We start from the raw sequence: 10,236 nt of genomic DNA, 5'->3' as shown, positions 1-10,236 counted from the left end.
AAAAAAATATATGAATTTATAATTAAATATAATAAAAAGCCCCATTTAAAGATTTCACCTAAGGCCCCCAAATTCATTGAGCCGACCCTGATTATAAGTGAAAAGATGGCACATCTATCATGTGCCAACACATGATGTTCACTTGCTAGCGACGTGAAGGACACAGGCTAAAAGCGTGAGCCTTATGTGCCCAGTTTAACATGCTTTCCAATTTTGCTACAGACTTCTAAAGAAATTTTAAGGACCTTATGGGACTCAAAATATGGAAAATCTAGTATCATTGGAAATATTATGAATTTATATTTCCAATGACACCAAGTTTGACAAAATCGGAGGTCGGTACAAAATGCTATGGCTTATGGAAGTTGGTGCATCATAAAATTTTTCAATTTTCGTAGCGAAAGTGCACAAATTTGCATATATGATCATGCTATCGGCTAAGCATTTTGTAAATTAATATAAGGGTTGCTGGCTCCTATAGCGTTTTCTAGGTATGTTTGATATTTCATGTGACTTTTTAAAATTTGGTTACCCAGAGTTGACCATGATAATTTTTGTCACACAAGATTTTTGAAGATATAAATTTGCATGATTCGAAGTTGACCAAGTTTCAATCAAACCCTATTTTCAACCAGGGTTAAGGTTTCCGTTTTAGAGAGTTTTCTCGTTTGTAATACTTTGTTCGTTTTATGTCTAATTTGAGCAATCCACCTATCATTGAAAAGGGAATTGAATTATTTACATATCAGGACAAGAATCACTTTGATTAAATGGTCAAATGTTTAGTCAAAGTTCGATCAAACTTGGTCAAACTTCATATTTTTCTCCAAACTTCCAGATTTGACTTATTTTGATTAAATTTAGCCATATTTAACTACATAAGATTCAATATGAACTCAAATTTATCCTTATACTCGTGAGTTTTTTTGTGAACACATTTTTATGTTTTAACCTGACTTGTTTAATATTCGAGCTTAAAATATATAAACCTAAGCATGACTTGTTCGCTTGATTAATGAATATAAATTTTTCTTTCCTTTTTTTTCCAAATCGAACCTAACTTGTTCATAGATTGTTTGGCTTGTTTATAGCTCTGATATGAACATATTCCATACATCGACGCAATGACAACCACTTGTTCCAAATGTGCCTTCCATTCCATATAAAGTCACAGGGGAATTAAAGGTTAGTTGCCTGAGTCTCCTTGAGTCCGTAAGTACATTTATGATAAGTCTTTGACACTAATAAATATACCACCGATTTTTTCACACTTTCCCTTAGACTTGTGTAAAAGTGAATTTGGAACCCGTTCATTTGCATAATATTTATCAAAATATATAATTTTTGGTAAATTTTATGGTAAATGTATGACAATAATTTAAATGTTAGCTTAATTTCAAAAAAAAAAAAAAAAAACTTTTCCTAAACACATGTCAAGAACTTGAAAAAGTGGGTGGAAAAATAAATGTACTTTAGCACAATTCATACATTTTGTCACAATTGTGCTATTTGGCATAGGCAAATGTTAACAAGCACTATGCGGTGCTTATTAAGGTTAAAAGAGTTATGTTAACGAATGCCCTTAGAGCATTAGTTAACAATCCAGTTAAAGAAAATTTTTATGGAAAAAAAAAAAACAATTAATGATTTGATTGCTTTTTTTCATTTTACATAAAAATAATATCAAAACTTTTCTAAAATGGATTGTTAACCAATGCCCTAAGGGCACTCATTAGCATTTCCCAAGTTAAAATAATATGGGTCTCACTTACTAAAAAAATTGTATAAAATTGACCCTAAAGCCTATAAAACTAACAAAATATGTACTAATATAAAGCTGAGTGGCTGACAAAAATTCTAACATAAAGTGGTAAATTCTTACATAAAGTGGGTGTCTGTTGACACAACTCTTTGGCATATTGTGACTAGTGTTGGCATATTGGAGAAAAAATAATTGGTTCATGTAATAGTGGTAGACAAACAACCAATCACCATCTATCACATAGGCCCTTGTGAAAGCAACATGTTATACTAGCATTAATGTATGCCCTTAGTGCAAACAATAATCATTTATTTTATGAAACTTTTTATGAAAAATTGAAAAAAGCTCTCAAAAAAATTAATTACTTTTTCACTCTCCTATAAAAAATTTCCTTAAATTGATATAAAGCTAAGTGGCTAACAAAAATTCTAACATAAAATGGTAAATTCTTACATAAAGTGGGTGTCTATTAACACAACTCTTTGGCATATTGCGACTAGTGTTGGCATATTGGAGAAAAAATAATTGGTTTATGTGATAGTGGTAGATAAACAACCAATCACATCTATCACATAGGCCCTTGTGAAAGCAGCATGTTATACTAGCATTAATGTATGCCTTTGGTGCAAACAATAATCATTTATTTTATGAATTTTTTTATGAAAAATTGAAAAAACCCTCAAAAAAAATTAATTACTTTTTCACTCTCCTATAAAAAATTTCTTTAAATGGTTTAATAACATATGTCCTAGAGGTATACATTAATAAAACTCAAAAAATATTTTTACTATGTATTTACTATAAACTTACTATTTTTTTTTCACTAATTACACATTGTTTTGTTACCCTGATAAAAAGTTGTGAAATGTTAGAAATATATTAGCCCATTAGTATAGGCCCAAGCCTAATTATACTTTGTGTGCAAGCCAAGTCTTCTATTTGTACTAAAAGTCTATTAGTCTAGGGTTTAGTCTACTATATATACATATATTATGATTCATTGTAATATAGGATTTGTACTACATTCTAATATATTATTAATGTAGCCCTTTAGGGTTTCCTCCATGGATGTAGGTCGTTAGATTGAACCACGTAACCCTCATGTGTTATTGTATTCTACACTTTATACTTTCGCTTCCGCATCCATACTAACATATTCAACATGGTGTATCAATGCTAATATTTAACATGGTATTAGAGCCAGGTTCCTGTGGCCATAGTTTTCTATCCTTACGGTATATTTAAGAACAATCATTATCTTCCTCGGTATTTTTTTCACTGCATTCATCTTCTTTGGCTTCCTACTGCTGTCGTCAAAATTCTCCGATATAGTCATGCCAACGTTAAAAGTCGCATCAACACTGCAAGACCACTGCCTTCCTCAAACTACCGTCACAGAGCCAAACTTAATTCAAGGGATTTTCTCAACTTTATCAAATCTCAAGATTTCATCAAACTTCCATTTTGAGTTTGAGAGGGTTGTTAGAGATATATTAGCCCATTAGCATAGACCCAAGCCTAATTTTACTTTATGTGCAAGTCAAGTCTCCTATTTGTACTAAAAGTCTATTAGTCTAGGGTTTAGTTTACTATATATATACACATGTTATGATTCATTGTAACACATGATTTGTACTACACTCCAATATATTATTGATGTAATCATTTAAGATTTCCTCTATGAATGTAAGCTGTTATGCTAAATTAAGTAACTCTCATATGTTATTATGTTCTACATTTTATATTTTTACTTCTATATCCATACTAATATATTCAACATGATATATCAATACTAATATTTTACCTCAAAAGTTTTGTAATCACGTTACTTTTTATTTATTGTGCTGGCAAAGTCAATCCTTTGCACACAAAACAAAGTACTACTAGTCTACCGCTATGCTTGATCTATGAAAGACAATTAATGGCTTCGATAAAAGCAATTTCATAGCACTTCTTTTTTTTTTTTTTGCTGAATCATAGCACTTATATTATACAGGCCTGTTTGATGTATCTTTGTACGTGTGTGTCTTGTATCGTATATGGTGTAGGTGTGTATTGAATAACATGATTGGTTAGCTGTGATAATTAACCACAAATCTCGGAATAAAAAGCAAAATTGTTTTGCAATGGTTGGTGGAGAGCTTAAATTTATGGCAAAATTTCCCTATTATTAAAGCAAAAAGGTCAAGGTTTTCATTATGTTTAACGTAATCATAGTCGGGTAGAAAACTCCAAATCTCCAATCATATTTAGTCAATTGATGTGATTAGCAGAAAACTAAGTTTTTATCCCCATCAACCTGCAGTTAAGCTTTAACACAACACAATAGACATTTCCATTAGATCTGAAATTAAATAAGGTTTTTTTCATCAAATTCTCACACAATGCACTGAAAAGTATATGCATTTATATGACTGAGATTGCATAGACTCTTTTGAAATTCCGTTTGCTTTGAAAGTCTACAAGATAGGTAGTTCAAAAAGTCAAATAGCACAGTTTATGGTTTTCTAGGAATCACAGTCTTCACAGCATCAAACTGCTACTAGGACCAGTCTAGTTTCAAACTTGCAGTTAAAGAGTGGAAACTCTAAACTCTCTCTCTCTCTCTCCACTTGTTCACATGGGAAGCAAGTGCTTGTCTTCTTGTGGAATTTCCAATTTCAATTTCCATGAGCCAGATCTTGTTGACAAACATGTGAAGCGCTGCGCTGGGGCTTGGAGTTGGACTGCCTTTTTCTTTTAGGTCCAATTGGGTGGTGTGCATGTGCATCCTTCCATACATATGCCTTTTTTAACCTTATAGCATTCTCATTTGAAAATATATTTTACATTACAAAAAGACTTATTTTATTTATTTTATATTTATTATTATAAATATGACTTTTATAAATTTATATTAGGAAATGTTAGTGGATGTCTAAAGTCATTTGTTAGTGAATCATTTTTTAAAAAAAAATTTATAGAAAAAAAATTAATTAATATTTTGACATTTTTTTTTTTTTAATTTCTCATAAATTAGTTTCAAAACTTTCACAAAATAATTTGTAAACAATTGCCCATATCAGGACCCATTTATAATATACTAGCAATATAAACCTGTAGACACACAAAATGTGTACAACTAATACTTTTTCTTATAAAAAGACAACCTATATCTACCTTCAGAAGTGGTTGGTTTAGTGATTATGAGCTCACTTCTAAGGGTTTTGGAGGTGGAAATCTCAAGTTTAAATCTCTTAATGGAAAGCACCTGCCTGATCCCACCAAGTATAGTGTCAATATGGTCACATTTAAGTGAAAAACGTCAACTCAAATTGTCTCCCCTACTCTTTTTTTTCATTGAAAAAAAAAAAGACATCCTATATCTTAATTTTTTGCAGTTCATGTAATATTATGTTTTATACCCACCAACAACAAAAGAAAAAGAAACATTTTTTGTACTTTTCGTGACAGTACAGGGGAGAGAGAATAAAATAGGAGTAAAAAAAATAAATAAGGTGCTACAGTTAACATGTATCTTTACATGTTCCTGTAGCAAGTTGCAAAATTTTTGCATTTTCCCTGACTCGATGGGGGATAGTTTTTGATTATGTGAGGCTACAGTAAACTCTAAAATAACCAAAAATGGGTTTTACATAACAGGGTGGAATGCTCTCTCTCCCCCTCTCTCTCTCTCTCTCTCTGGCTTCATGGTTTATTATAACACACTAAAATATAGTACAGTAATTCCCAAATCATTTTCTTGAATAGAACCAACACCTATCATAAAAAAGATTTAGTTGAAGATATTGTACAGTATCTCCCAAATTTAACTGCCAACCGACTCTCCTCCTCTCTTCTCTTTCTAAAATATTGAAATAAACTAATAAAAGTCTTGAAGTGTTATTCATCTTTTGGTTAAATAGTAGCACAATTTTGTATATAATTTTCTGGATGACTTTGAGGTATTAGAATTAGAATAGGGTCGGTCCCTCCTTGTAGGGTGCAGAGTTTGGCCTATGTGTCCTCTCTTTCTCTCTCTCTCTCTCACTCTCGCCCCACAGTGGAGACACCCATTATATATATGTACACTTATGGGTAACTGAAACTATAGAGGCCCATACCATTTACAGTACTTTGTAGAGTGGCGGTGGAGCTTCTTGGGAGCATCAATGGCTGTTTTCATTCTGGTTCTTGTGGCTGTCTTCGTGCTCTGTATCTGCTCTGCTTTGTTGAGATGGAATGAGGTGAGGTATAGGAAGAAAGGTTTGCCTCCTGGTACAATGGGTTGGCCAGTTTTTGGAGAGACTACTGAGTTTCTAAAACAAGGTCCAAACTTCATGAAAAACCAGAGAGCAAGGTGATTATTTTATCTTCTATAGGATTTCCTTTTTCTTAGATTTATATTACAATACAGGGTATTCTCTGTTTTCCTTTTTTCTTAATCAGCTTGCATTAGTGGACAGGAAGCTTTTGGTTTTATTGTCTGTACTTTCAACCTAACGTTTTTTGGCCAATAACTGCTTATTTTTGGTCGGTTTTGTGCTTCAAGCTGTTTAGCTCTACTGTACCCCCCCCTGCATGCCCTTCTTGATTATTAGTATAATTGAGCTTTTGGGTTATTCTATCTTCAACTGAGCCTTACAAATCCCATAAAGAAGATTAAATTCGTTGCTAAATAAGTTCTATTTTCATTGTTTGAAAGATGCCTTAAGAATTTCTAAAGCGTTAAATCAATATATGTTTTGGGTGGGGGTTGTCCATTAAAAACCACAAATATACCTGTATGTTTGACAAAAGCAACTCTCTGCACACTTATTGGTGGTTGAGTTGATGTTCTAGTGATTTTGACTTAATCACTGATCATTCTTGGAATTTACTCTATTAATAATCTCTCATACAGTTTCCTTTGTATTATATTCAATGACAGGTATGGCAGTTTTTTCAAGTCCCACATACTGGGCTGTCCTACCATCGTATCAATGGATCCTGAGCTCAACAGGTACATCCTCATGAATGAGGCAAAAGGCCTTGTTCCTGGCTACCCACGGTCTATGCTAGATATCTTAGGAAAATGCAACATTGCAGCAGTCCATGGCTCTACCCACAAGTACATGAGAGGAGCATTGCTTGCCCTCATTAGCCCCACCATAATCAGAGACCAGCTTTTGCCAAAAATTGATGATTTCATGAGAAGCCACCTTAACAACTGGGATAACCATATCATCAACATTCAAGAAAAGACCAAAGAGGTTTTCATCATAATCACAATCCTAAGCCCTCAGGACAATGCAATTTTATAAACTTGTTACTTATTCAGTTCTTCTTTCTCTTTGTTATGCAGATGGCTCTTCTCTCATCCCTTAAGCAGATTGCTGGTATTGAATCCTGTTCAATATCCCAACCATTCATGGCTGAGTTCTTTAAGCTGGTTTTAGGGACACTTTCATTGCCTATTGATCTTCCAGGAACAAATTATCGTCGTGGGTTCCAGGTAAATTGCTTAGTATTTTCTCAGTTATAGCATAGTTTTACATGGGAGTTTTAGTAGATTTATAATTATACATGTGCTTCACAATGTTTTACAGGCAAGAAAAAATATTGTAAGCATGTTGACACAGCTAATAGATGAAAGAAGAGCTTCCAAGGAAACCCACGAAGACATGCTTGGTTGCCTAATGAGAAGTGATGAAAATAGATACAAACTTACTGATGAAGAAATAATTGATCAAATAATTACAATTTTGTATTCCGGTTATGAAACTGTTTCAACTACTTCAATGATGGCTGTCAAGTATCTCCATGATCATCCAAGAGCTCTTCAAGAACTAAGAGTGAGTGAACATTTTAAAAAAAAAAATCGCAGAATAATAATGTTTATTTTAACAAATAAAAGTGGTGAGGGGACCTCATCATCTCTGTACTCATAAAATCTCTTTGATTTTTAATGTTGATATTCTGGTATGACATGCCTGTGACACTGACTTATATCTCTGAAATTTGCAGAAAGAGCATTTGGCAATTAGAGAAAGGAAAAGGCCTGAGGATCCCATTGATTGTAATGACCTTAAATCTATGAGGTTCACTCGTGCGGTAATAAATTTGTGGCTTTGAGTACATCATCCTGTTTTTTGGTAGTATATGAAATTTAATAAAATATGATGTGGTTCTACTTTTTTCTAATGCAGGTCATTTTTGAGACATCAAGATTAGCCACAATTGTTAATGGGGTTTTAAGGAAAACCACTCAAGATATGGAGCTAAATGGTAAGTTTGAAAAAATCAAAGCAAGTTTTTTTTTTTTTTTTTTTAATAATCTAATCAAAGCAAGTTAGTATGAATAAAATGATCCCTTTTTGTGCTATAGTTTCTACAGTCTTTTTATGGGCTCAAGAAGCTATTTATGCAGCTAGCACGACCCTTTTTGTCATTATAGTCCTATAGCAATAAATAAGTCTGAAACTTAGCATTAGCTGCCAATATAGGCAAATCACTCCATTTAAGAATAATTTTAAGAGGGAACTGTTGTTTTGTAATTTTTAAGACAATAAAATAGTGTGCTTGACCATATGACCTACTGGTCAAATACAAGGCTGTGGGCCATGTTTATAGCCATAGGTTCTTTGTTTGTTTTTTCTTTAACTATTGTCAACAGTGGATTAATGACTGCTAAGTGCTATCCACAACTTTTCTTCTCTGTTTCTGCAGGATTTGTGATTCCAAAAGGATGGAGAATATATGTTTATACAAGGGAGATAAACTATGACCCTTTTCTATATCCAGAACCATTAACCTTCAATCCATGGAGATGGATGGTAGGTGGCTCTTCTATTCACACTCTTATTGGAAAAGTATTATTTTCATTTGAAACAGATTTGTTTTCATATTTCAACTTGAATATAAAAAATCTGAAAGTGTATCCAATGTTACGTCATTTAAAATTTTAAACACGATGATGACTTTTTGAAATTATATTCTAAGCAACAAAATTACCATGGTTGTAAAATGCAGGATAAGAGTTTGGAATGTCAAAATAACTTATTGATATTTGGAGGGGGCACAAGGCAGTGTCCTGGAAAAGAACTGGGAATAGCAGAAATTTCCACTTTCCTACACTACTTTATAACCAGATACAGGTAACACTAGTGGCCCACCACGTATAGTCCTCCCTTATCTCTTTGTCCAGATGAAAACTGCAGTAACAAAGTAAATAACCTTTAGCTGATGCAGTTTTCATTTCATTGCAGGTGGGAAGAGATTGGAGGTGATAAACTAATGAAATTTCCAAGAGTTGAAGCACCAAATGGGCTACATATTAGAGTCTCATCTTACTAACACACTTAATGTACAGAAGAAAGAGAGCATATATGGATGTACAAAGACAATAGTACTTTTAACAGATTAGAAACCTGATGAAATTGAGCATTTACCAATTTTTCGGCTAATTAAGATTGCCCTCATTTGTAGAAACTATAGCAAATACATGTATTCCGAGTTTCCAACCCTATAATTGCAGATAGTTCTTAGTCATAATGAAAATGCCTTCTTTTAAGTAGGGGCCTCAAGTCTTCATATTAGTGTGCGTTTGGCATTGGATTATAAGTTGGGTTTTTGCTTAATTTATGTATTATTTGTAGGTCCTACACTACTTTTTATTTTAGCTTTATTTTAAGAATCCGGTTACTTTTCCCTTATTTCAAATATCCCATCATGAACCAACATTAGAAAACCTTTACCTCTGTTTAACCAGTATCCCCTATCTGTATTATGGCAGCCAATGACTATTGTTAGTCAATATCAACCGATATCATTTTACCCAGCAAAATATAAAAATTTCAATGTTGTCAGCTGATGCAACTAGGATTTCAATGGGGCTAAGCAAGTGTAAGAGCGCCTGCAGCTCTTTATCTCCATCCCCATCCTCATCCCCTATAAAAGAAAGTTGAATCTTAAAATATGAAGAATTAGGGGTAAGAGAGACGAAAAAGAATAGGAGAATAGTGAGAGAGACAAAGAGAAAAGAAAGGTGCTGGGCGTTAATCGGTCAAGCCCCTATTTGTTTCTTCATTAATGAATTCTGATGAAGTGACAACCAACCTCAATATGTTTGGTACATTCAAGGAACACAAGATTCATTAGCAATAAAGATAGCAACTTGATTGTCACAATACATCTGCATAGGAATAGGAATATCAACACCCAAGTTGAGAAGGAGATATTGAACCCATAACATTTAAGATGCATTATGAGCCACAACTTGATACTCAACTTCAACACTAGAACGAGCAATAACATTCTACTTTTTACTATGTCAAGTAACAAGATAATCGCCAATAAAAGTGCAATAATCAAAGATGGCCATCTATCAAAATGATTACTAGCGTAATCAAAATTACTAAAACCCATCACATATATAAAAAGGAGGGGCTTGTACAAAAGTCCTAGCCCAAGAGTTCCTTTTAAGTAATGCAACCAAACGCTAAAAAATAAAATGT

General features: G+C 33.1%; 1 protein-coding gene across 1 annotated transcript; it reads left to right on the top strand.

Moving 5' to 3' along the window:
- Nucleotides 1–5,670: 5,670 nt before the first annotated feature.
- Nucleotides 5,671–9,313, top strand: LOC126714391 (cytochrome P450 85A). The gene is made up of 9 exons (XM_050414526.1): nucleotides 5,671–6,101; nucleotides 6,672–6,993; nucleotides 7,086–7,235; nucleotides 7,330–7,575; nucleotides 7,748–7,834; nucleotides 7,930–8,008; nucleotides 8,450–8,556; nucleotides 8,753–8,877; nucleotides 8,989–9,313. Exons 1-9 carry the CDS (start codon nucleotides 5,914–5,916, stop codon nucleotides 9,074–9,076), a joined length of 1,392 nt encoding a protein of 463 aa, XP_050270483.1. The 5' UTR covers nucleotides 5,671–5,913; the 3' UTR covers nucleotides 9,077–9,313.
- The last annotated feature ends 923 nt before the right edge of the window (nucleotides 9,314–10,236 follow it).

Source organism: Quercus robur, chromosome 2 (assembly GCF_932294415.1).
Source record: "Quercus robur chromosome 2, dhQueRobu3.1, whole genome shotgun sequence".
Lineage (NCBI taxonomy): Eukaryota > Viridiplantae > Streptophyta > Magnoliopsida > Fagales > Fagaceae > Quercus > Quercus robur.
Note: the sequence above shows the minus strand (reverse complement) of the source record. Positions and strands in the feature narration are given on the sequence as shown.

What these genes read in the sequence shown, in the direction of transcription:
- LOC126714391 (XM_050414526.1), top strand. Translation starts at nt 5,914, where the DNA reads ATGGCTGTTTTCATTCTGGTTCTTGTGGCTGTCTTCGTGCTCTGTATC. An exon ending in GAGCTCTTCAAGAACTAAGA is followed by an intron (nt 7,576 to 7,747) that starts GTGAGTGAACAT and finishes TGAAATTTGCAG; the next exon opens with AAAGAGCATTTGGCAATTAG. An exon ending in TACTTTATAACCAGATACAG is followed by an intron (nt 8,878 to 8,988) that starts GTAACACTAGTG and finishes ATTTCATTGCAG; the next exon opens with GTGGGAAGAGATTGGAGGTG.